Source organism: Curcuma longa, chromosome 16, assembly GCF_044706935.1.
Source record: "Curcuma longa cultivar G26 ecotype Majalengka, Jawa Barat chromosome 16, ITB_CL_G26_1.1, whole genome shotgun sequence".
NCBI lineage: Eukaryota > Viridiplantae > Streptophyta > Magnoliopsida > Zingiberales > Zingiberaceae > Curcuma > Curcuma longa.
Genome location: NC_133876.1, coordinates 8,606,847 through 8,633,956, shown reverse-complemented (window position 1 = coordinate 8,633,956; position 27,110 = coordinate 8,606,847). Strand labels below are relative to the sequence as shown.

The following is a 27,110-nucleotide window of genomic DNA, read 5'->3' as shown; positions in this document are numbered from 1 at the left end:
CAGGATAAAAAGGGCTTTCAAGCAAACAAAAGTTGTCCAGGGCGACGAGGCGGCAAACTCAGGCAAGCGGTCGGTTAATGAGGCGGCGACCACTGATGGCACTCAGGAAGGCTGATGGTACTCAGGAACGCGGAGGGCAGAGCTCACAGTCCGTGACAGGCGGAGGTCGCGGCGGCGGCGACAGAGCGGCTAGGCAAAACAAACGGTTTGTGTTTGTGTTTGATTGATGGTAGATTTTAGGGCTAGTAAATAAAGCAAAGAAAATAATAATAATAATATTATTTTTTAAAAGCGCACCTAAATTTAAATTTTGCACTCCAATCTATTTTTCCTAAATATCACACATTTGTTACATATCCAAAATATCCTTTTCGCTAAATAAAATTAAGCCCTATTATTTCTAAATTTTTTAGGGCTGAAATTTAATTACTTTTGATAAATATAAAATTAAAATAGACTAAGTGAAAATATGATGAGTCAAAATTAACAGATGATTTTTTTTAAATACAAGTGTTTAGATTTCATTCGATTAATCATATAATTAGATAGGGGTGAGTATGCTTTAACCCTAATAATTAAGTCTTATCCTACTCGTTAAAAAAAATGTCAAAATTGTCACATATCTTTTTATCCCTTTCACCCCTTTAGATTAATATATACTTTTTAAGAGAGAGAATTGGATGAAATGTAATGAATTTAGAAACTACAGGCGGTAAATTGTTTTTTTTTGTTTTTGTTCAGAAAAGCTAAGGGATGTTTGGTTTGACCTTTTCTCACTTTCATTTTTTTATTTTTTAAAAATTATTATTTATTTTATATTTTTCAATTTCATTATCTAGAAAATAAAAAATAATAAAATATTATTTTCCATGAAAAATAAAACTGCGATAGATAAATCGAAAACACGACTACATTAACGCGCATGCCCTAACTCTCCGTCTCCAATCCGACTCGCCTTACCTCCAGTGTCCTCCGATGTCTGGAAACGACGACAACGCTGACGTCCCCGTTTCTGAAACGCTGGGAAACGTTTCCATCAGTGGAAACGCTAAATTCCACCTCGAAAACGCAAGCTCATCTGCTCCTGGTTCGCTAGGCTCCTTGTCTGCCCCTTCCAGTGGCTCCCTCCTCATCAAATCCGCCAGCGCGAACACCCCGCCGGAGTCCATCAACGTCGCTGCCCCTTCGTGGCACCCCTTCGCCCTGCCGCCTTTGCCAGGCCCCAGAAACGCAAGCCCCTCTGGCTCATAAAGTATAGCGCTGCCATGCAGTGCTCCTTGTCCGCCCCTTCTAGTGGCTCCCTCAGCAAATCCGCCAGCGCGGACACCCCGCCGGCGTCCATCAGCGCCGCTGCCCCTTCGTGGCACCCCTTCGTGGCACCCCTTCGTGACGATTTGATGAGGTCTTCGACGTTTCCAAAATCTGAAAACTTCAATTTCCCGTCCCCGTTTTCGTGTTTTCCGTTTCTCGTCTCCAAGTTTCCAGACAGCATAGTGGCCCTGTCGCTTCCATGCTGTGTTCCTCCATCCTATCCCTGACAGTTCCCTCGCCTCCCGTCTCCACTCCGCTATCTCTGCCAACATGAGGAGGCGCACTGGAGACTGCCCCACCTGCAGCGGCTGTGGCAGGCACGAGGGACACGGTGGCGAGGATGGTTCCTGCCTCTGGAGGTGCGGCGTCGTCAATTTGGATGGTGTTGGTGCGGATGATTTCACAGTCAATGACTTGCTGGATTCAACACTTGGGGGAGCGCCTGCCAAGGAGTGCGTAGAGGTTGGTGGTGGGATGGTTTACACGGTTGTGGTTGTGGAGTGAGAAGACGATTTGGGAGTGAGGGTTGTCGTGGGGAAGCATCGTCATGCTTGGATTGTCGGGAAGATCTCTGAGAATGATGTTGTAGTCTGTTACATCGTAATCAACTTAGCTATATCTCGAAGGCCGATGTTGTCTCACTCATAGAGAAGGTGTTTGTGAAATACTTCATGAACGGGGTAAGAAGGTAGGGGAGTTGGCTAAAGGGATAGGAGACTTCGTACCTGTTGGTGCGGATGGCAATGTAGTACTCTCATTTAGCCTATTGAATGCTAATCCTAGTGACTGAGTTTATGATTGGTAAGTAGCCTGATCTCATACTTCCATGGATTAGTGAGAAGGATGAACTTTTTGAGGTATATTGCTTCAGGCAACTACCTTTGGATAAATTGCTCATTCATTTTACTTCTTTTTTTTTTTTTTCAGTGAGAAGAATATCTGAAATGACTATAAGTGAAAATTCTGTTTCTATTATTCATTGTCATCTCTTCTCTTCCTTTCATTGTACTATTATATGGTTTCTTTGCGCTTCTTGAATAGCTAAACTTTAAGTAGGTCTAGATGTTTCAACTCCCCAAAATTATGTTTCAACTTTAAATAGGTCTAGATGTCTTGCGTGCCAATTATATTTTATTTTAGAGATGTTTGTTGGGTATGAGTTTGTAGAGCAATAATATTTATTTTTGAATTTCTTAATATTCTTCATGCAAAGTTTTTCTTTTTTCATGAATGAGATAGTCTTTTTATTAAAAAATTATTTTATTTATAATTTTTTATATTAACAAACTAAACATATTTTTTATTTTTTATAAAAAAATAAAAAATAATATATCATACTAAATATATTTTTTATTTTTAAAAATTAGATTAAAAAATAAAAAATTGAAATAAAAAATAAAAATTGAAAGAAAAAAAAATCAAACCAAACGCCTCTTAAAGTTTACAATAAAATTGAGAAGACAAAGTGTCCACATTCTCACATATTTATCAAATTTTGGCTTCGCCTCCCTAGTTTGAAAATTAGTACCTCGGGGCATAGCTAAGTTGGTTACGACGTAGCAGACTTGCAGAAGAGGACAAGGATTTGAATCCTGACGAAGTCAGGCAATACCCTCCTGCGTCGTGATCAACTGTAATTTTTCGATTTATCTCCTCACAAATGGTCGTGGGGCCGACCGTGTGGAGCTGTTAAGGTGGCGGATTCCACCTTTTTGCAGAAGAAAATTAGCATTTTACAAACCCAGAGGAGAGGAAGAGTTAGCTTAAAGGGAAGCTGATGACGCCCTGTTTCTAGAGCCTCTTCTCCCTTTCCTTCTCTGCCCTCTCCAGCAGCTCCTCGTCGTCGTCGGCCTCCAAGACAGCGGCGGAAGTAGGCCTAGCGAGCGAGAGGGTGAGTGCGGCAAGGCAGCCGGAGAGGCCCAGTTCCTGCCTTCCCACTGCCACGACGGCGTTGGGCGGCGCCGCTATGGTGGTAGCTGAGACGGCGGCTGCGGCGGCGGTGGCATGGCGTTTAATATTATTAGAAGTGTAATAATATCAATTTGATAGGAATTCAAAGGCTTCAAGATTATTAAAAAATTTAAAAGGACATGTTTTTGAAAAAATAGATAAAAGCAAATGTTTTAAAAATACAAAAAGTACGATACACATTTTTAGTGTTCGATAAAGTTAAGTACTAAATTGCCATATTATTAACTCTTTAATACTTCAAGTAAATGCTTGTAGCTTAATTTAATTTTTTAATATTAAATTAATTTTTAAAAAATTAAAGTGCCTTAACAATGCTATCCAATGATGCATAACAAACTATTCAAACAGAATAATATAGTGCGATAATAAAAATATTTAAAAAGTAAATAAAAATATGTTCGAATTTCAATAGTGCTTATTTTTATCAGAGTTTTTTTTTATGAGTTTATTTTTTTTTATAATTTTTTACTAAGAGGGGGAAAAATATTTAAAAAATAAATGTATTTTAAATATTTTTAAATGTTGAGTATCATCGAATTTGCCCCTTGCCCCTGAGACATATAGTTGAATTAGTTATGAGACATATAGTTGAATTAGTTATGACGGATCGAACTTGCTGCAGTAGCTGAGAGTTGAATTTCGATAAAGCTGAGGCAATTTCCTCTCCCTTCGTGATCGATTATAGGACTGATCGTATGGGATCATTGGGATGATAAGTTTCACCTTTTTTTTTTACTAAGAATAAGAGTATCCTCGAATTTATAATTACATTTTTTTTTATTTCCAACTAAATTAGGCGTAAGTGGAAAAAGAAATGAAATTCAAACGTTGAATAAGTACAAATATGTAAATAAATTTATTGATTTCCTTTCAATTCAAATCCAACTAAATAAATCAAATAGAGTACCATAAAAACACAATAAATTAATTTCTTAAAAATATTTTAATTTTTCTCTTATTTTCTAACCTCCAAGTAAATTATTTTTATAATATTATTTTAAATTATCAGAATATTTTAGAAAACAGTATTTATTTATTTATTTATTTATTTTTGCATACATCCAAAGTTGTTTATTTGACCATGCTTACGTTCGGTTGTTTACTGACGCCGTCTCATTCTAAATAGGGTTAAAAAACAAAAACAAAGGCGAAAATAGGTTAAAGAACATTTCAGTATTTTATACTATTTTCCCTCGCCGTTTTCTCGAGTTCTCGTTCCCTCTCCGTCGCCGAAGAGCACCCGCCCACCGAACGAGAACGAGATCGGACGGAAACGAACGCGGGGCGATCACGGCGATCGGTGCTCCGATCTCGCCTTTCAGAGTATCGGCTCTCGATCCTTGGGGTTGTCCATCCGATTGTTTATCCGGCGAGCTGATCGCTGCCGCACTCAGAAGTCGCCCTCCGTTGGCGAGGGATTCTAGGGTTTCGGCAGCAGAGGCGGTGTCCGACTGCCGAAATTGGAGGGAGAGAAGGGTGCCTTTTGGTCTTACGATCCTGATTTCTGGATTTTGGCGTGAGGTGCGGAGGTGTGGGGGGGGGGGGGGGGGGGGGGGGGGGGGGGGGGGGAGGGGAGGGGGAGGAGCAGTGAGATTGGATGCTGGCGGCGGGGAGGAGGAGGGAGGATGGGAGGAAGGGGTTAGGTTTCGGAGGTGGAAGGGGCATGGAGGAGGACAACGAGCTCGAGGAAGGCGAGGCGTGCTCAGGCGTGGAGGCCGACCGCTTCATCGACCCGGATGCTCTCTCCTACATTGTATGACCCCGCAGTTGGTTTCTATCTATGCAGTTTGAATTCTCGTCCTTAAGGATTAGTCCTGGAGATTTTGACATTGGGATATTTATATCATGATGGAACTTTACTGAAATCAGTAAACCTATACAAACACTTTTCTGGTTTTGTTTTTCAATGTCATTGATTAAGGTTAACGGAATTTGTTAATTTTGAGCATTGATGAATGATGATCTTTCTAAAGCTGGATCCTTTAGGTTTGAGAATCGAAAAAGAACATCACTTATAGAGGGAAACCACGGAGATCCCTTCCGATACTTTGAACTATCCTTCGATAAAGAGTAGTGACAATCTGAAATGTCCTCAGAACTAAGCTCTTGTTTCCAATACCATGTCATCAGAGCATTTCGTCGTAGCATGAATTCCTGCTAAATCTCCAGCATCTAAGGGTTTTTTTGTTGCATGTAAAATATTCCTAGGAAAAGTTTTTACTAGCAAAATTGAGTATTTTCCCCTTTATGGCTGTGATACAATGAAGACATTTTTCTTCCTTTTCTCTTTCCATGAGGTTGGAGTTGGAGTTCCCTTCTCGCATGCCTACTTGCCGCCACCTGTGGATCACTGAGAGCTGGGGTTTAGACATGAGGTTGGTGTTGCCAAATGGGTTTCTATTGGAGGTGATGATGGTTGGGTCGCTTTGGTAGGAAGAGGGAAGGGGTTATTTGGTGGAGATGTGATGGAGAGGGAAGTCGATTGGGTGATTGGTGGAGATGGGATCGCCGGGCATAGATTGGCTGGATGGGATGTGAAGGCTTGGATAGAAGGCTAGTCAGCTAGCTGTTCATTGTTGATGAGGTCTCCAGCAGGAATGCCACCTACTGGGTAGGTCTCGGTGGTGAGGAGGGGGAGATTTGGTTCAGGGGAATGATGCTGATAGGGTCACACAGGGAAGATGCAAGTTGTTTTTTTGAGTGGTTCGACAATTGGGTCTTAGAGAAGGTTGATAGTGGAGAAGGGGATAGAGCTGTCTGAGAAAGTGTGTTCGGCTTGCTATTCAATGGCAATGAAGTCGGCTTGGGTGGTGGTGGTGGGGAGGGTGCCCTCAAAGGAGGGACATCAGCTGGTTGTTCAATGGAGACTGGAGGGTCAGTGTAGAGAGGTTGGGGTGTGATGGTTTGGCTCACTTGGGATAGGAATGGGTTAGTGAGAAAACTTCCACTCATTTTGAAAAAAATTGTTTTATCAAAAGAGAAACAGACTATTTTTCATTAACTAACATGATATCTTCCATTGATCTAGATTTTACATTACTGAAAGTTCAAAAATTGGGGGGGGGGGGGGGATTTCCAAGAAAATAATTATACAAACAAAGGACCATGAACGCATAGCTATTTACATTTGCCTTGGTCTAGGGAAACTATCCTTCCTATGTGGTTTGGATGATGCTTAATCAAATGAATCCAAGGTAATTTCCTTAAAGCATCTAAAGTTGTTATCTAGATGGAATTCATGCTTACTTTCTGAAAACTTTGTTGATTGCAACCATTTTCATCACAAGCTTTTTTTCCTCAAATATTTGGTGATTGTAACCTGTTCGATTATGATTTTTTTTTATTTTAATTTATTTTTATATTTTGCAGGATGAGAAATTACAGAATGTCTTGGGACATTTTCAGAAAGAATTTGAAGCTGGTGTCTCTGCAGAGAACTTGGGTAGGGCAGATAGTCTCCAAGAGCTTGTTAAACATCCAATTTGTACTGGTCTCTTGACTCCTGAGAATTCAACTAATTTGTAGGCGCAAAATTTGGAGGATATGGTTCATTTCTACCTACCTACCAACGTTCTCCTGCAATTTCATGTCACCATAGAAATCCACATAAAGTGGAAATTCAAACTGCCATCAAATCTTCCTGCAACATGCCAGTTGAGGTACACTTTTTTATTTAAAATGATGTAAGTGGTATGTTGCCATTAGAATGGAAAGTTTACAATATATGATACCTGATTTTTTGCAAAAGAATTATGGCTATTTGACATCATGCTTTTCCTCACTAATTATGCCAAACTGCATATGTTTTTCTGATTCAAACAAAAGGAATCATTCACAGGATCCATGTCAGTTGCTAGATGATGTTTGGTAGTAAATAAGATTCTGAGTTCTTCAGCTTATACATACAGGTTACAAACCCGAAGACTTCAGTGATATTGAGTTCATCTCTTCCTAAAATTAATGCTGCAGCCGTATCATTAAAAGAAAATTCATGCAAACAGGACATCTATTTGAGTAATCCAAGTATTCAGGACCCTAATTTGCCGCTAACTTCGTTTAGCAAGACAACTAATGGATCTGACCACAAATCACTGAAGCTTCGCATTAAAGTGGGTCCTGACAATAACTTGGCTAGAAATAATGCTGCTATTTATAGTGGTCTAGGTTTTCCATCTTCATCATCTGAGGACAGTCCTAGTGGGAATAATGGAATTTCTCCTGAATTACAAAATGACTCAGATGAATCTCCTATGACTATTCTGCAGGTAATTCTGATATTTATCCATGGTAATCTTGTGTTTTATGTTTTCTGATTCTTAGTTAAACCATTTAAGCAGGTTATGACATGTTCTCCAGTGCCTGATCTCCATTTACTTTCACCTCTGCAAGATTGTTTTTGCCAATTAATTGAAAAGGATCTCTCTGTAAGAAAACAATCCAAAATAGGAAAATCCTCCAAGGGAAGGTCTGAGATTATTGCTGACTTTACTGGCTTCACTGTACATTCCAGAGAACTAAATGGCCAGCCTGAGAAGCCAACTAAATTGAGCCAGCCGAATGGGAGAAAAGGTGAAACAAAGTATTTAGAAGGCAAAGGTATTATAGATAGGGTAACTTGTGTTGAAGCTCAAGCAGAACAAGGGCTTGCTTATAATTCTTTCAATAGGGTTTCCTCCATTTCAGAAAATACTAGAAAAGCACATGGGCAGATAAATGAGAACATGATAAAGACAGAAATTAATCCGCTGGATCAGTTTATGAAACTCAAAATGGCCTCGTCAACAGACACAGCCAATTGCTGATTCAGCTAAGGATAACATTGAGTTAGTTGATTGCACAATAAATCATGGGGCTGGCTATTCATCAAACAAACCCAATCAGTTGAAAGGTAAATTGAGTGAAAAAACAAGCATCACAGCAAGGGCATTGGAGAACCAAAATGCAAATAATCAAAAGGATTGGGAATTTGATATGCAGAGAGAAAGGAGGATCAAGATCGATAAGGATTCTGATTTTCCAAATAGTGACTCAACTGGAGAGAAGAGAAGGAATGGACATTCAGTTGAAGCTACTGAAAACATTAAGCTCACATCTTCTCCATCTAGAGAGAGAATATTGCAATGGAAGGAACAAATATCTGACAAGAAAAGGAAAGTGATTAGTCAAACCAATTCTATAGAAGTTATGAAGGACAACCTTAGTGGAAGCTCATCTGCAACACTTAAAGAAAAGAAGAAAAACACTTTTGCAAAAGCCAACCATGTCGAGAATAAGTCCAAAGGTCTAAAATCACATAAAGAGTTGAATAAATCCAGCATCAAGGAATTTCATGTAAATAGAAATTGTGATGTCAAAGATGAAGAGAATGGAGCTCCTTCATCTAATCATTTAAAGATTAAGAATAAGGCTATGAAGCGTAAGCATGAAGAATCCATTGTGCTTAGTCAGCCTCTCAAGAAAAGGTCTGGTGGTAAAAATATTGAGAATGATGCAGTTTCAGGCTTATCTGTTAGCGAGCCAGTACCTGTACCTTTGACATGCAATACCTCTGCTACAGATGCAACTATTGCTCCTCAAGTCCCTGTTGTTATTGAAGAGAATTGGGTATGTTGTGACATCTGCCAAAAATGGCGCCTCTTACCATACGGGACAAATCCAGGTGATTTACCCCCCAAATGGCAGTGCAGTTTACTGAATTGGTTGTAAGTCTCTTTTCATCAACAACATGGATTAATTCTTTTCTTTGGCTTATGATTGCATTTCCCTTTTATTTTAATAGTTTGTAAATACATTGTGTAGGCCGGGGATGAATAGTTGTCATGTCAGTGAGGATGACACGACTAATGCTCTACATGCACTGTATGCGGCCCCTGCTTCAGAAAATAATGCTAGCTTAGATGATCCGAAACTTCCTGCTGCTAGCACACCGTTGGCTAGAGGAGATCATCTTGGTGTGCCTGCTATTGTGAAGAAGAAAAGTGCTCAAAAAGATGCTTCAAATATACTGAATCAATCAACAACCTCTATTGCACTTCCTAATGTTGTAAAGAAGGACAATGAGTTCTTTGTTAAATGTAAAAGTGTAAATGATACAATTCAGTGTCTACCTGCTGAGGCAAACTTGTTGAATAAAGGTGGGATTGGTACTTTAGGCAGCTCAACTGGTTTCAGAACACAGAAGCATAAGTCAAAGCAAAAAGACAAGCAAGGAAATCATGAGTGCCATTCACACGGGGGTATGTTTTTGCTTGTCGATCTTTTATAGCCTTTGTAATTATATTATATATTTTTTTCTTGTCGATCGTTTGTGGAGATGTAATCAGACATTATTACCTGTGTATGCTATATGTTTTAGGTGAACACAGCAGGAAAAATGAGAAATATCCAAAAGCCAAAGTAAAGAGAATGACTGATCAAGATGATCTTAGAGCATCGAAGAAGCATAAGAATGAAATCTTGCAGAACTCAGAATGCAATATAAAGGATTATCCCTCTACATTATCTAACGAAGCTCATGATGATGTTTGGCTTCTCACTAATTTTGAGACCAATGAACATTTCAGTGCTTCAGATATAAAGTCCCTTTCAGAAAAGGAAAAAGTTGACTGGCAAGATAATCAGCAGAAGGTGCTTGTGACTAGCCAACATGAGGATAACAGGGTTATTGCCAAAGCAACTTTTGGTCAACCAGACTATCCTCCAGATAAAAATGCTGATGTGTCTCTCTCCAAAGGAAAGAGATGCAAGATAACTAAGCATAATAATAGGATGGAGAAAAAACTAACTAAAATGGTTTTGGCTACTTGTGGAGCACCCAGTGAACTGGATGAGGCTATCAATTTTGTCGATAAAAAGCACCACAATCTGGAATTTGGCTTCTCAAAAAGGGATTTCAAAAAGAGGGATGCCAGCACTGTGCAACCTGTAGTAGCAGCTATTTCAAGTTCTTCAAAGGTTTCTGGTTCCCAGAGAAGTAGATCCAATCTTCCAGAAGCAAAGGGTTCTCCTGTTGAATCAGTTTCTTCATCACCTCTGAGGGTATCAAGTAGGGAAAAGCAATCATGCAAAAGGATTTCAGATAAAAAGTATGATATGATTAATGCTGATTATTCTGCATTGAGAAGCCCCAGAAGATGTTCAGATATTGAAGTTGATGGGGGAAATAGACTTGCAAAGTCTAGGGAGGAGATGGGCATTTATGTTCAAAAACAATCATTGGACAATCATAGGGCAACAAATACAGGTCTTCTGGATTCATCAATGGGGACAGTCGATCACTTGGGGAAGCTGGCAACCCAATCAACTGCTGGAAGATCTGATGAAAAAATGCTTGTGAAACAGGGTGCTCATGATAAACTTTTGCCTATAGAGCATGGAGAAAATATATACAAGGATGATTATCAGGATATGATGAAAGTCAACAAGCACTGCCAAGTGATTGACCCCACTCAGCTGAAGTCTAGTAAGAACTCTTCAGGGTTTAAAGAAAAACATAGAGGTTCAAAATCTGATTCATGTAAGAATAATAGGCCTAAGGTTTCAGGCTTTCATGTTGATTTGAAAAATTTGAAGCCTCCAAGCAATACCAAAAGCTACAGACACGAGCTTACTACTGGTTCTTCTATGCTTCCCAATCAACAAAGGAATTTAGATTCTAAAATTCATGAAAAATCAATGAATCACCATGGATCATCTAAGATACATAAGCCAGCACTATTGGCTGGACAAGTTAATTCAAAGTTCAAGCTAGCCTTGAGGAATAAGCAAGAAACTCAAGGTTTGGATTTGTCACCTCTCAAGGAACATATATCAAATGCTGAGATAGATGATACAGTAAAATATGATGCATCAAAAGTGGTGAAACAGCATAAGCATCCAGATAATTATAGTGGATCATGCCATAATAATATGAGACATGACACTCCTAATGGCCCTGTTGCATCCAGTCCAATTAGAAAGGAAAACCATTCTGTTCTTATTAAAGAAGCAAGAGATCTCAAACATACGGCCAATCGCTTGAAGGTAAATAAAATACTCTCATATATCACTCTGCCTATATTTTTCAATATGATTGGAAATAAATTTCTTCCTTGAAATGGCTTTGCAGAATGAAGGACTAGAGCTTGAAAGCACTAGCCTATACTTTGAGGCTGCCTTGAAATTTCTCTATATTGCTGCTCGTAAGGAATTTGTCAATTGTGATTATGCTAAGATAGAAGCAACACAGATGTACTTTGATACTGCAAAACTTTGCGAGTAAGTTGAGTTGCTTGAGCACCTAACTGGAAGTTCATGTAGCTTAGCTCACATTTTAACTTAGTATCCACAAGGACAGTCATACTTATATCACCAGTTATTATATTGCACCTGGATGTAAGGACCGTTTTGACTCTGACAGTCTGACATATTGCAGACTTTGTTTAGGCTAGAATCATCAACATTGATTCGTGTTTTCTTGTTTTAGTAGGTTATTAAGCATTTACATGATTAAAGAAACATATTATGCTGTTTGCTAATCCTAGCAAAGGTAAGATGAATCAATACCTAGTTTGTTACTGATTTGAAACAACTTCTTGCATCGTATTGTATTAGTTATAGACTAGGCAGGGCAATAACTTATGTTGCCTAGACTTGCAAAAAAGTTAATGAAACCTGAAAAAAAAGACTAATAGTGAACGATATTGGTTGGTGCTAGTCCTTGTCCAGATTTGTCTTATTGTAAGTACACGCACTGGTGTCTGAAAAGATGTAGTATGTTTAAATAAAGCAAGCTCAATCTGATAAGTTTTTTAGGATCTTTACTATATAATCTTAAATTCCATAGCTAGGATCCTATTGTTTTCTTCTGTGCCAGTACTGGTAACACTATGCAGCATATGTCTGTTCACCATTGATTCTGTTATGTCTATATGACCAAGCCCACCTATGATCTGCTTTCTGTGATTTGATCTGGTTGCATTTGTTCCAGCAGTGGACTGGGTGTAACTTGTGTTTAAGTTCTGTTGTTTCTAACTTTCTAGTCCAGTTATGTGTAATTGAATCTGGTAAGTTATTTATGTGAATTGTTTTTATTTGCATGTGAATGTCGTCTGTTTATGAAGTAGGGAATCATTGTAATTGTTGGTGTGGGGTGGTGACCTAGTGGGAAGCAAATGACTGCATTATCAGGGAAACCCTGTTCTAGATAATAGAGAGTGTCTTGGTTGGACCTATGTAAGAATTATTTGTACATGAGAAAAATGATAGCCTGGGATGTGTATCAGATTCCATTTCAATCTCATGCTCATCACTGCTAAAAACAGGAATATAATAGTTATTATAAAATAGGAATACTCAAGTATTATCTTGGAATATAAACTCTTCCATGAATTAATGCAATACGACATCACAATCAAGATGAAAAAGCTATCTGAGGCATTTATTGAGAGAGATAAATGGTTGGTCTTAATTTTGATCATGTTAATATGGTAGCGAGCGAGTAATTAGACTGTGCACATATTCAGTACAATGGAGTTGATGTGCATTTGGGAGGGTACATAAAGGATCTATTTAGATTTTAGGCAACATTTTGTGTATGCATCGAAGTGTGGAAATTTATGCCAAATAATGAAGAGAAAACTAAATGCTGTAATGAGAACAATGATGCAATGATGCTGTCCTATTTTAATATCTAAGTGATAATGAATATAAATATACAAAGCCAAAAATCATAATATCACACTATTTTAACAGATATGTTGCCCATGAATATGAGAGAATCAAGGACATGGCTGCAGCTGCTCTAGCATACAAATGCATTGAAGTAGCCTATCTGAAGGCTGCATACTGTAAAAATCCTAATGTGAGCATAGATCGACATGAGTTGCAAACTGCTTTGCAGCTTCTTCCTCCAGGTCTGTGGAACTTGTTGCACTTAAAGTAGTTTTGTGTCGGTGGTTTATTAAATTTTTCTTGCAAACAATCAGGCTAATGTATGTGATGCTTGGAATTTTTTGCTTCTAGGATTATATTGAGAACACTTGCTTATTTGTTTAAGGTTCACCATAGCTATGCGAGTTAGGTTATGTTATTAGCTATATATAGGTTTTAAAATTCTTTGAAAAAAAGAATCATGCAATGGACAAGTTGCTAGCCTTTTCTTTACGTGCACCACAATATTTTCTTATAGATAGTTTTTAATGTCCATTTTTGTAACTCTATAGGTTGTAATCAAGATTTATGTTGTGGCAAATGTTGCAACTTGCTACTTGAGTGTCTTAATGGAACCAACAATAATGGACAAGTATTCTTCCAAAAAAAATTCTATTTAGTATTAACTGAAGGAACCTAGTTGAAACTATAGTGCGTCAATGAAGCTTTTGTTTAGCAAATCCCTGCAAACAAGCTCATGTTTTTATTTTATATTTCGCTGTGAGATACAGTGAGGTGACACATTCAAGTTCAATAGAGACCTTTAAATACAATAGTTATGAGATGATTTGATGATGTAAAGTGAGGTAGAGTTAGACCGGGAAGATTCATTTTAAATGCATGAAACAGAGAGAGGATTGATGACATAATCAAATGATGCTCTTTCACTTTAAACATCATCACAGTTGACTCCAAACACTTAGAATTTTTATAGCTCACTGTATTTAGTGAATGATCATAGCTTTGTTGTTATCTTTGCATACTTGCTTCTTGTCCATTAATAATATTAGTACACTTGTAGTCAGATTATGTAGATTTTACTTTTCTGATTAACATTTTTGTTATATTTTCTCCCTTGAATATGATACTCAGTATGTTGACTTGTTTAAATAACCACTTACCAACTCCTTGATTGTTTCTTCATATTGAGGATTCTGGTCATGAATTTTTTTAGTCTGATGCTTTGCAAAAGTTCTCATAATTCTCTTTATTTAATCATGATGCGACGTACTTTCAAAACTAAAAGTATAATTTGTTGGTCGATTTACTAAAAGTATAATTTGTTGGTCGATTGTGATTGTCTTCGCATTAACACATTCTCTTCAAATTTATTCCTCTAATTTTTATTTTTCATGGAATTGCAGATTATTCTCATGCTAATTAGCCTTTGATGCACTGATCTTGATTCCCCCCTTTGTGTTTTAGGTGAATCACCATCATCTTCCGTGTCTGATGTTGATAATTTAAACAATCAAGCATTATTAGGTAAGAATGCTTTAGCTAAGGGTGTTAGTTCTCAAGCTTCTGGCAACCATGTTTTAGCTGCCCACCACCATCATCAAGTTATGCAGTTACTTCATTATGTAAGTTAGCCAATTATTATTTTTAATTTCGTACTATGATTTGAATATGCTCACGATACTTATCAATGCTTTTGAGAAAAAAAAACATAACATAAAGATGACTGGGTCATTATTCCTTCAACGTGAAGCATGTTTTTCATTGTTTTGTAAAAATAACTCTGCCATCTCTTTGATGATAGTTCATTTTTTATTATTTTTTCTTTATTTTTTTGTATTAATATCAGCCCAAACGTTCTTGATGGCAGACAAATGACCTAAACTGTGCATTTGAAGCCACTAGGAAATCACAAATTTCCATTGCAGCTGCTAGTGCTAACTTGGACAAGGATAAGTTGGATGCTTTATCGTCAGTGAGAAAGGCTCTTGATTTCAACTTTCATGATGTAGAAGGGTTGCTAAGACTTATAAGACTCTCCATGGAGTCTATCGGCCGTTAAAAGTTTTGCAGAGAGTACTTCTGTGAATAAGACCTGTAGACTTCAGTCTCTTTTTTGGTTGACATGCAGTGGTCAGAACTTTCCCTACTGCTTCGAATAATGTTTGCCCCTGAAGAGACTGGCAATTTTTTGGGCTCGGTCAATGGAAAATCCATACGGAAAAACTGGCTCACAATTTTTCTTTAACATAGTGAGCTTTGCATTCTTGATGTTTTAGATACTGACAATGGTTAGGCAACCAGCCAAAAAGTACAAGAGGAAAAATGGATACATGCCCAGATATATTGACATGTTGGGGTTTCTTTTCAAGACGAAATGGATTGTGCTTTGCAGCCTCACGCATATTTTTTCTGGCAAGGTTCCATGATCAGATATATTGACATTAGGGTTTTGTTACAAAACATCGGCATTCCTGGAACCATTACAGTGTACATGAAAATAGCATAACAAAAAGAGCCAGCGTTACATACACGGTACGTCCCCACATGTGTTTGCAACTTCTAACACTTCGAATTGTTTTACCACTATAAACTTCTATTATACCAAACATTTGACATTCTTGTCATGGAGACAGATTGACATTTTTTTTATCTGAAGTGGTTTCTGTCAGTCCGGTTTGTAGGTTTTCTAATGAGAAATTTCTGCTGACGATTCTGCAAGAGGTAAAATCATCAAAAGCCCTGATTTTAGTCTTGATTTCTTTTCAATGATACTAGAATTATCGTTTTGCAGGGTGTATGTATTTTTGATGCGAAACATTAACTAATGCTAACTGAGCTGGGGACGAGAATGAAGCAGCAAAGAGTGTCGTGGAAGCTGCGAAACCCCGGAAATATTTCTATCAATAACAAAGTATTTACAGTTATATATATAGTAAATGAATTATTGTTAAGCTATTCTAGCTCTAAAACATGTGCATAAGCATAGAGAAAATCACAACAATAGACTGCACCAACAATTCCTTTTTGACCCCCAATCAGTTCACAATTGTTTCCTTCCCCACCAAATATGTTATTTTATTTCAGGATAAATTACTATATACATTTGCAATTTATTTATATAGACCTACTCAATTTATTGGTGATATTCCATGTATATCTCATTTCTATTTTTTTTCTTAAATATCTGAGTTCATCATGTAACATTTAGTTTGATAAGAATAGAGTGCAATTATCAATAGTTACTTGGTCTAATCCTAATTTGAACTCTCTAATGTATCCTAGATGAGATTTGAATCTTCTTGTCTAAGAAATCTTTCTCACCTCTTATCATCGCATTATAGTCCTAGAGCCTTATATCCTACATGTTCATCTTGAATATGCATGATAGAAACTTGCAAAAGTCATTCTTTGAATTCATAGGCCGACTCACGGCAAGCATCATTGGTAGTGGGGTGTAGTTGAAACCCTAAATCACACCAAGAATTGCAATTGGGATCAATAGGCTCAAGCTTTTGACAAGGTAAGCTAGGGAGAACTGAAATCTTAGAATTCCTTTTCCCTACCTGGGCTGGGTGAACACAACCTAAAGCAAAAGCATTGGATATTGTTTTGAACCACATGGATCAATTATAAAGTTAGTATTAAAATATAAATAAATTAATCAACATTAAAATAAATCACAGTAAATTGGACAATTACAGTGAAGCCCCACTAATTGACTCCACTGGTTCTTCTTTGGCTAGGTCTCTAATTTCAGAATCCATATATAGCCAAATTTGTTTCTTGTTTCCAGGCTCTTGATATTATGGATATCCAGTGCAAGAAACAATACAGAAGCATACAAAGTTTTTGTTGCATGAATGAGATCTGAATAGTGAACGATGCTGGCGAAGTAATACATGCAATATTCCCCCATTCGTGTTCAAGCACTCTGAAGAAACAAACGTTCACAGTGTACTGCAACTGTATCTCCGAACCACTGCTCCTCGGCTTTTTCGATCTTCTATGTTTGTCCACTCATTTCTGAAGCAAGTCTTGATTGGCCGCTCGACATGGTAGGTTTTGGCTTCCTTTTCTATCCGCAAACAATATGCATCGAATGTGCCTACAGTCACATGAAGTCTGAAATCTAAACTGACTAAGAAGTTGAGCTCTAGTCTATTCATTTCCAGTGTGCTGATCCCTCCAACTCTTGCATAATATGCGTTGCTGCAAAAACTGCAGCCAAATAAACATGAACGTCACTCACATAACACGCATGAAATTCTCAAGTCATTACAGATAGTGTATACAGAGCCAAAAATATGTTTGGAATTATGAGGAATCAACAACAAAGAACTCTTTAAAAGCAAAAGTTTCTGCTGAAACAGAAGTAATCTCATTTTGCGACCCATTTGATGACTACAACATGAAACACTAATCTCCATGCAGAAGTTATTAAGTTAATCGCAACCAATTGATCTTGTAGAACACTTAGGATTCTCATTTAAACCATATAACAGACTGCAATAATAATACTTAAAACAAAGACATTTTCTACCACATCTTTAGATTACACTATCAGCTTTTATATATATATATATACAAGGCTTTACATTAATCATTGACTAAATAGAGTTAATAGTTAGGAGTGAAATGACCAGAGTTGAAAATTCTTAGGGGCATTTTGAGAAGGAAATACACTTTGGGGGTAAAGTGAAAACTACCATACTTATGCCTATGGAAAAACAATATGCATGGCAGGTTCTTGTGAATTTCTCTTCGCTTGCTTCCCTAAGGTTTTCGCAACAACCATCAATCAGGATGTGGCACATTAACATGGCTAGACCGAAATACATCAGAATGCAATATACAAGGTTAGTTCACTTCCTTAAGGTAGCCAATTTATAGAGCTGGTCTTATTCCTTTGAAATAAAAGATTAACATGATCTTGCTAATGTGAAACATAATATGAGATATTTATCATTTTATTTGATATTTTAATCATTTTAGTAACTAATTAATATACAGATTGCCAAAGAAGCTGTGTTTATTTACTAACCAAAAACAGAAAAGAATACGAACTTACGCATCATCCATAAACTTGGCAGCGATGACAACACTTGTGATGATCAACCGATGGACATTAAGGGAGGTCAAACAAATGTTTGGTTGTTGAAGGAATCTTTCAATGTATATGTATCCAAGAAGAAAGCAAGATGGGCTGCAATTTGCATACTTGAAGATGCGCTCAATGTACCTCTGTATGCTAAGTGTTGGTGCTCTCATACCACTGAAGACACTTGCACTTTCCTTTATTTCAAAGGAATCAAGTTTATTTTCCGCCTTCTCGACAGTTGTCTCAAGAATTGAGGATATAAGGGGCAATATCCTTGGGAACCTGGGAACCTTCTTGCATGATGTGCTCAGACCCAATGATAGGTAGGCCTCAGGATTTGTAGCTTCGGTGTTAGTTATCATCAATCTCATATTATGTCTTCCTTAACACTTAAAATCACTGCACATTTAGGAGAATATAATTTTAGAACTACAAAAACATCTCAGATAAGACGATGATGATAACAATGTCAATGTGCTTCGTTTTTGCATCAATTAGGGAGATTTCCACACTTCAAGAAAACCCAACATGAGCCTAGAATATATTGTACCAATAGAAGTGAACAAGATAATTCACAAGTCAAATTTAATTCTTCTTCCCTGATAATCATGTAGCATGGTCAAACAATGAAAAGCAATCATTAAAATTGCAGAAAACTATATCTTGAAGAATAACTAGGAGATCAAATCAATTATGAAACGAAAAAAATCTAGGAAGAAGATGGATCCACAAGCTATCTATGCGAACTTTATTGCTCCCTCCCCAATCATGTAATTTTCTCAAACAGTCAATAATAACTAGCAAAATGTCTTTTTGGAAACAAAAACAATAACTATCAAAAATATGGAAAACATCCTGGCATTCATATAAAAACTTGAAGCACTAGGAGATCAAACCATGTATGAAAAGAGTAAGAACCTACTGTTATATTCAGTTATTCAAAATTGCATTTTATGTTTATTGTAAATATCCTAATTATATTACAACAGTTGACAACATCAACTATTTATTTAGGGTCAATCACTTTGGTCGTTCCTTCATTTAGCTTACTGTAGTATTCTCTCAAAACCAACTGAATGTTTCTAATACAGTTTTCTTAGGCCCCAGCTGGCCTATACTATAACACCTGTCTTCATTCAACATCTTTTGACCATATTCTGAGGAATATTATATACATTGCCCACGTTCATGGGTCTCCCAAGCTATTGTTAGCTTTGGGAGTAGACCTTCACCTGCTCACTTTTAGAAGGCTCCTTGAAGAAGTGAAGATCCCCATGACCAATAAGGCTCCTCACTTTTTGCCAATGTGGCACTAAAACTATCTTGAACATCTTAGACATTTTCTTGGATCTTATCTACCACAATTATACCTAATTATTGTGAAGGGTAACTTTTTCTCTTTGTTTCTACTTTTCTACATTTAAATTCTATGCAACTTGATTACACCTCGCCTAAACCAATTTTTCATATTATTCTCTTTCAAATCAGCCAACTCCCTGTCAATGAAGCATTGCTCATTTCAAAACCGTGTAACATGACTTCTATAGTAACCAGAGATGGATCTACGATAGGGTTGTCGTGAGCTCTAGCCCAGACCCCAAAAAAACTTACATAGGTATTTTATAGCCTATAACTTGGCACCAAGGAGAATTGATGTGTTCTTTCTTTCTTTCTTTTTCTCTTTGTTCAATTTGTTTTGGTACTTAGCCCACCCCTTCCACACCCAAAGCCCAGCCCACCTCTAATTCTTGGATCCGTCCTAGATAGTAACCAAAGAAATATCAATCATTCTCTCCAGTTGAATAATATATTCAAAATATTTAGAAAATTTAAATGCACATATTTTATGTTCATCTAACCACACTACTTCCTCAGCTCCTATTCTCAAATTGCAAAACAAATATATAGTCTTAGTTTTAATCAACTTTGTAATTTCGACTCAATAACTAATGATGATAATTTTGATGCATCCTCCATAATTTTCTAAAATCAAACCAAAACACCACTAAACTTTAAAATGTTCATATGATGTCTGACCTGCCACAGATCTTCTATCTATGCATGTGTTTGAATCAGGGGTGAGCTGATACCCCGTCAAGGGTTTTCCTTGATTACTGACGCACCCTAACGAAATTGTAACAAAATTTGCTAATATGGAAAAAGAAGCTTCTGAAACTTTTAACTTCACATAAAACTTGTGCATATTCCATTTTTACACTTAAAGACAATAACCATAACTCTGCTATCACATCAGTAGCCTCTTCGTGACTTGTCCAGAGTACAAAGAAACCCCCGAAAATTACAAGTCACCCAAAAATTACGCAACTCTTTTTGGAAAGAAAGCAACACTGTAGATAAAATTCCAAGCAGACCAAACTATCAGCTAAGAAAATGGACTACTAATTGTCAAACTGAAAAGAAATGGAGTCATGACCTCCTCTCCCATCTACAACACCAACGCAAGTGTTTATAATCACTGTAGCTGAGATTCACACCAGAATAATGAGCCAAAGAATCAATTTTGACCAAGTTCTCCTAAAATTCAAAGGCCGTGCCAATAGAACCAAAAAAAAAAAATCCAGACAAGGTGAATGAATCACTTACAGTTTGTTCATGAACTGATCTTCTCTTCCCCCAATCCCTCCTCGCCTCTGACCTCCACCAAAAATGGCATGGATAGGTGTGGATCTACCTCTCCTCCGCGGGCATTCCACCACCTATTTCTTGCCTCAGCCGCAACAACGGCGATCGATGGTGGGAAGAGCAGCTCACCTTCCACTAGCAATTTAATGGTGCCTCGTCCAATCCCACTAGTTGGTGGACGAGATCGAAAATGGCGATGGAGAAGCGAGCAGAAATATTAAAACAAAAACAAAAATCGCGCGGTATAATACTCTGCTTAATCCTCTGTGTCGGTGGGCGTCGGCGCCAGTAGTGGGATCGGCACCAACTGTTCCCCACCGTGATACCATCCATGCCATTGGCTGATGACTGGTCCCCGCAATTTTGTCAAACTGCGAGGAAGGTGCCTCTGCGGTGCGCACCGCAAAAACAAGCGCTGAGATGGGCGGATGGGTTAGTTAATCTACAACTGGAATTGGACCGAATCCCAGCCCTGTCTCACTGTTATTCTCAAGAGTCCGCTCTCAGATCCGAGACAGCGTCCACAGTTACGCCGACTAGGAAAGTGGCGTGGTCCTCAAGTGGACCGTACTTGTTGGGTTCTTTACTTCTTTTTGCTGGAATTTCGTGTATGATGTTTCGGACTAGGGAGCGAGAGAGGAGCGGTGTGCCATGACAGCTTACCCACTGGGTGGCTGAGTTAGTGGGGTGTTGTTTTCGAGTACTAATAATAAGTTGGGTAAAGAAAATAGTAAATTAGTAGTAGGTGGTTTAAATTTATGCAAAGGTAAATTTTCATTATGACCTATACTTTCTTAGAATCTTCAAAAACACCCTTCAAAAATTTCTAATTGCAGTCCTTCCATTTACCTCGGTAAAAACATACGAGGAAAAAGCTTTTTTTTTTTTTTTTTACATTTTTATGAAATATTTTGAAGCAAAATTATATGACAAATGTAATTTTGCTCAAGATGCTATCAAGTGTAATTATACTTGAACTCAAAGCTACTCCAACTTCAGCTTCTTATTTGCTTCAGGATAGTCATCGAGCAAAACAAGGTCGTCATCGTCATCGTCATCATGGTCATTGACAGGAACTGAGAGAACCTCGCGGTCTTCTTCTTGATGTCCTTTTCTTTCCAATGTAGCAAGCAGTTTTCTCTTAGCGTCGAGCATTTCTGCAGCTAATTCAACCACTTCAGACTCTGTTGGTTGTTCGACTGTTATTTGATGATCAGCAGATGTGCCTTCTCCATTACTTGTAGCCGTATCGACTTTCTCAGGAGCTGTCCATCCTGATAGGACCATTCCGTCGGGTTCTTTCTGCTCATCGAAGTCGTCCCTGCATGATTGAGAAGCAACAGTCAGTGATGATAACTAGACTGATTCGAGAGCAGTAGAGCAACATACAAAAAGGGATAAATTAAGAAGAATGCATATGGAACAAGCGAATCATCATATGCTAAATATGATCAATCAAGACTTTTCTCACTTATATCTTTGACAATACTAAAGAGGTACGTGCCACTATGAATTCATGTTTGAATCCTTCTACAACTCTTCATTCTGAGCACCTATGACACTGAAGGTTTCAAGGAGCTGTCCCAGTTCCACAAGATTCAGTGGGCAGAACAAGATGTTTTTACCCACGCCAATTGCTCACAACATAGGCTTCTTGTGATGCTTCAACTAGTTTCTACAAATTCAAGGATTTCTACACGACAAATTGGATGTGGTGTGTAGAGTTCAATCTTCGATGAGAAGTACATAGTATGCATTAAGTATCACTCACTTATTTGAACTTAGTATCACATGGCACACTGCACTTGCTGGTCTTTGGGAGGAGCCATTAAACAAGAGCAGGACTAACAAGAAAGAGTACTCCAGGTAGTATAAGTTCAGAGTAGCAAGAAAAGACCTGTGTTTAATGTTTATATGACATTTTAACTCCTGCTGAAAATCTTCGACTGTGAGCATGGTGCCATCGGTAACTGGTGCAGGGAGGTCTGCTAAGTTCTGAAAGATAAAGGTGCAGAACAAAATTGTAGGAACTGCGATAAAAGGTAAATAGTGTCAGAAAATAGGAAAAAAATGCAGAAGAGTTGACAACCTTGTTGAGGTTTAAGGCATAATTAGCAGCAACATCTTCCTCCAGATCATCGCCCACCTCATAGATAAGGGTTGTAGCTTGCATTACCATGGGGAGATCCATGCCCAATTTGACTTTTATTATCTTGTCGACGATATCTCTCAGTGTTGTTGTTCGAGTGTTGACTTCAAGTAGTAAGGGTGTCTGTTTACAATCAATATTGTTAAAGAAGATAGAGGAAAAAACAAAGAAAAGAAAAGTGGATGGAGAAGCTCACCTCAGAACAGACATAACAAGATTTGTTAGGTTCGAAAGGCTCTACCGGCATCAGAAGCATCTTTCTAGATGGATGTTCAAGACAATATGTCATCCTGAATAATGAACATATCAATTAATGCCCCAACAAGTTTGACAAAGTATCAAAGAAGAAAGTGCAAGTCATAAGTATGATACATGAGGCTGTTGCTAATGCAAAGTTAGTCCACAGCCATAGCTTTCTAAGAAAAAATTCTTTCTCAAACACTGTTAAACACTAATCACCAAGTTCAAATAAGTAAGCATTATCTTAAACATTGTTACACAGCTTATTGTTAATGATAAATTATCCACAGAATGTAAACTTTCTAGTTTAGAATGCACATAGAGAAGGAACCAACCACATGAAATATCAAGAAAAGATAGAAGTGAATTTTGACCCATTTATCAAAAATTGAACAAAATAGGTACAAAATTATATATGCGTACCACTTGACCGGTAAAAGTAGATTTTGAGTAAATATCAGAATTTCCAAACATAAATCCCTTGTCCAATGCAAGTGCCAAATGTTTTTTGTAATATTGTTTTGAAATGAAAAAACCAAAATGACAAGTATTGACCAAGGTTCATCAAAACACACCTACAATTCTCAAAGTCTTCTTGGAGTACCTTGATTGCTTCGATCACAATCAAACCAGCAATAATAGAATTAGTTGTTGCAACAGCATGCACAATGTTGCCAGCAATTCCCTTAGAATCAAAAAGGCTATGTAAAGGTATCCCAAAGCAAGATGCCCTAATATTTGCGGCGGCAGTAACAAATTCTACAGCCAATTGATCATCTTTGTCAAAGGTAAGGCTCCCAATATCCTGAAAGTCCAAACAGAAATCATAATCGGGCCACCTGAAAATAGAAATCCAAATAACATATGACAAGCAAAACAATAAGGACCTTCTCTCGCTTCTCAATGAATAACTGTAATGACTCTAAGAACACTCTTGAATTCTCAGCAAGATTCCAAACCTCCTGTGGGTCGTTCAGACCGAGAAAGGGTAGGACAGACAATGACAAATCATCTGTCAAGCAGCCTTTTTCAGGATTAGTATTCTGCAAGATGAATTTCTCAGGCAGCACATCTCTAAGAAAGATTGGTCTAGGCTGGCTTCTGTTTTTCCATGTTTCTTCATTAGCCAAAGCAGCTTCAATGTTATATCCGAAAACATGGTCATAGATCCTTTTTCCATACTGCTTGGGATCCTCGTCTGGGGCTCGCTTAAATATGTCTTCCATAGGTTTTTCTGAATTAGATGCATCACCGCTATGTACAAAGAGATCGTTCTCTTGACATTTATCACCAAACAATTTTGTGAAGAGCAAGTCCTTTGCCCAAACTATGCAGTGAATAAACTATAAAAAATAAATAAATGAATAAAGGAAAGAAGTCGCTAGCCATTTAGACAAAAAAAGCTAGAAAGCTATCTAGAATTATTTAACAAAAAGATAACATTGACTCGTGTGAGATCTCCTTCAACTAAACATTCTAATATTTATAAGTGAAATTCACAATACACATACATGAAAAGATCATTAAGAGTAGGAGGATTTGGGATTTGTGATGTAAAATGATCCAAATCAGTCACTGTAATTCTGTAAAGTATATTGTGCAAGGATTTCAAATGGCATATATTAATCAAGGATAAAGTACTTCTCGCAAGTGTGCTTAAACCATGGTGCTGATATGCAGCTTCCATGTTGCAACAAGTTTACAACCTCTACTGCATCCAACGGTACAAGAACAGCTTCATTGAGATTTTAAATTAATGTCAAAGCAGTAGTAACAAAAAAAAAATCACACAAGAGAAACTATGCAAGCAAAAAATTCGAAGGAGAGATTTCATGTCAAAGCAAATGTTGAGCAATAACACCTGTTGAGTATGGCTACCTATAAAAAGAATTAGAAAGGAAATAACCAGCTTTGATGATAATGATAACCATCCAAAAAGATTTTGAGATTCAACCTTCGATGGAGTACTGGTGATTGTGCAGACAGGATAAGTCTTCGGCATAGGTTTTGGTTGACATTCGTAGCACTCAGTTCTACCCTTAACATGCACAGTAACCTGGAGATATGGAAAAATATATACATTAACCAAATGAAGTTATCAAGAAAAAGGGACAAGAGTGTATTAAACACCAGAAATTGTATGTGATTCACAGTAATACAGAATAAAAAATGAGAGTAAACTAACATCTGCATATCATAAACAGAATGAGTGATCTAGAGTACAAACAGAAAAATCAAAATAAAAGGAGATTAACTATAGCTTCAGGAACCAAACATTGTTTAAGTGTTGCCTAGTAGTTTGGAGAAGTGATTAATAATAAAATTAAAGTTTGCATTTGATGAAGTGTAGACCAGGTCGTTTGCTCACCTATTAGTATCAAATTTGTTGAAGGCAATCAGGAAAACACGTACTGGTGTAATGAAACAAAATAATTTGATCTACATCCATAATGATTGAGTTCACTAAATGCTTAGAGACATATAAATATATATTGAAAATAAAAAAAAAATCAAGATGAAAATGGATAGAATGGAATATAGTTGTTTGCTCATAATGTGACAAGAATTATAAGAGTTCGCTGAAGAACAATGCTAGAAACAGAAGGGACTAATGCACTGAATACATTCACAACAATGAGATCCAAACATCAGTAATATGTTATGTAAGAGAATAAATAAGTTTATTATGATAAGCTGGGCCTAGCAAATGGCTGCCATGATAAACCCATTGTTGCAATACATTTAACACCATTTTGAAAATGTTAAGAGATTTAAGGAGCCATGCCATGGTTTGACATAAGACATTTCAGCTTAGTCTTTGAAAAACATATGACAAAATTCAATTTATTATTGACACTATTGATGTTTGGGAACTAAATTGGTTCAAAACTATATTGTTGATAATGTTGGTGTGACTCATTCCTTGAAAAAAAAAATCTTGAATATAGTATATTAGTATGATCTAACTGACAAATTGAAAGTTTGGAAACATGTGACCACATAGATGCCATCTGGTGCACGTGTGTGCATCTATAGGTCAATTGCAATATGATAGTGCAACTGCTTTTCAGAACAATATTCAAGAAGCTATCTTTTGAGTTACTTTTTTGTGCAAAGCCCCCACAGTAAATTTGCAAGAGGGCATTGACATATTGCTTGCGAATGAATCTCTTTTAGAGTATTGCAAAGAATGAAGCATGGTCCTGCAAATAGGTCTATAAGGTTTTCAAACAAAGAATGCACTAGGAAAATGTATGTTGCAAAATTGTGCACTATGAAATACTTTACATGAATCATCATCAACAAATACTCAATCCTACCTGCCCTAAAAATCCTGTTGTTCCACTTTCAACCAAAGGGACTTCAGCAGCCAAACAAAGACGATTAACATGCCGTCTAGCATCCAGGTTATCCAGACCATTTAATACAACATTAAATTGCTTTAAAAAATCTACGTTAAAGTCAGGATCCTTCACATTTGCATGGTAAGGTGTTATATTAATGTGAGGTACGAACTTCAAGACAGCATCTCGAGCAACCTGATATTAACAGAAATGTTATGAAAGATCCAGCATTACAACAAGTACATTGTGAAGAGGACTGAAAAATATTAACATGAATATCACATTCAAGAAAAACAATTCAATCAACATACTTTGGCCTTGGACTGTCCCACATGCTCTTGTCGAAATAAAAATTGTCTATTCAGGTTACTGACTTCAATGGTGTCCATGTCAATCTGCATAATCCAAACAACACAGAGATGCACAATAATAGCTAGCATAAGAAGGTATAGCAAAACTACTACAAGTTTAAAACTCCAACGAGATGACAAATTGTATCACAAAATACTTCTTTTTTTTTTTTTTTTTAACTTTCTGTAGATAGCACCTAGTTCACAATTCCAATTTATTATTTTGATTGAGATCGCAAGATTAGTATAGGTATTGGAATTGTGACAAGAAAAATATAGATACGAGAATATTTTGAAAAATAAAATTAAAACTAGTGAAATGTGATAAAATGGAAGGTAATCTCATTTCCTAA

The 27,110-nt window shown here is 37.2% G+C and overlaps 2 protein-coding genes and 1 pseudogene across 2 annotated transcripts in view; 1 reads left to right on the top strand and 2 right to left on the bottom strand.

The window, feature by feature from the left end:
* Positions 1 to 4,879: 4,879 nt before the first annotated feature.
* Positions 4,880 to 15,410, top strand: LOC141847423 (cysteine-tryptophan domain-containing zinc finger protein 7-like; annotated as a pseudogene).
* Positions 15,411 to 16,582: 1,172 nt separating this feature from the next.
* Positions 16,583 to 20,858, bottom strand: LOC141847982 (cyclin-P3-1-like). The gene is made up of 3 exons (XM_074736089.1): positions 20,636 to 20,858; positions 18,002 to 18,430; positions 16,583 to 17,151 (listed from the first exon to the last, which is right to left on the bottom strand). Exons 2-3 carry the CDS (start codon positions 18,400 to 18,402, stop codon positions 16,881 to 16,883), a joined length of 672 nt encoding a protein of 223 aa, XP_074592190.1. The 5' UTR covers positions 18,403 to 18,430; positions 20,636 to 20,858; the 3' UTR covers positions 16,583 to 16,880.
* Positions 20,859 to 21,464: 606 nt separating this feature from the next.
* Positions 21,465 to 27,110, bottom strand: part of LOC141847699 (SUMO-activating enzyme subunit 2-like) — a 36,067-nt gene continuing 30,421 nt past the window's right edge. Inside the window, exons 3-11 of the mRNA XM_074735766.1 lie at positions 26,719 to 26,802; positions 26,384 to 26,602; positions 25,018 to 25,119; positions 23,951 to 24,406; positions 23,639 to 23,868; positions 23,020 to 23,113; positions 22,764 to 22,946; positions 22,572 to 22,669; positions 21,465 to 21,995 (exon numbers count right to left, since the gene is read on the bottom strand). Of these exons, the coding sequence (XP_074591867.1) occupies positions 21,659 to 21,995; positions 22,572 to 22,669; positions 22,764 to 22,946; positions 23,020 to 23,113; positions 23,639 to 23,868; positions 23,951 to 24,406; positions 25,018 to 25,119; positions 26,384 to 26,602; positions 26,719 to 26,802 (1,803 nt within the window). The 3' untranslated portion in view covers positions 21,465 to 21,658. The remainder of the gene's footprint in view (positions 21,996 to 22,571; positions 22,670 to 22,763; positions 22,947 to 23,019; positions 23,114 to 23,638; positions 23,869 to 23,950; positions 24,407 to 25,017; positions 25,120 to 26,383; positions 26,603 to 26,718; positions 26,803 to 27,110) is intronic.

Excerpts from the sequence above, each read along its gene's own strand:
- LOC141847982 (XM_074736089.1), bottom strand. The coding sequence starts at position 18,402 with ATGAGATTGATGATAACTAACACCGAAGCTACAAATCCTGAGGCCTAC. Across the intron at positions 17,152-18,001 it reads GCCAAGTTTATGGATGATGC|TTTTTGCAGCAACGCATATT; the intron begins GTAAGTTCGTAT and ends ATTTGGCTGCAG.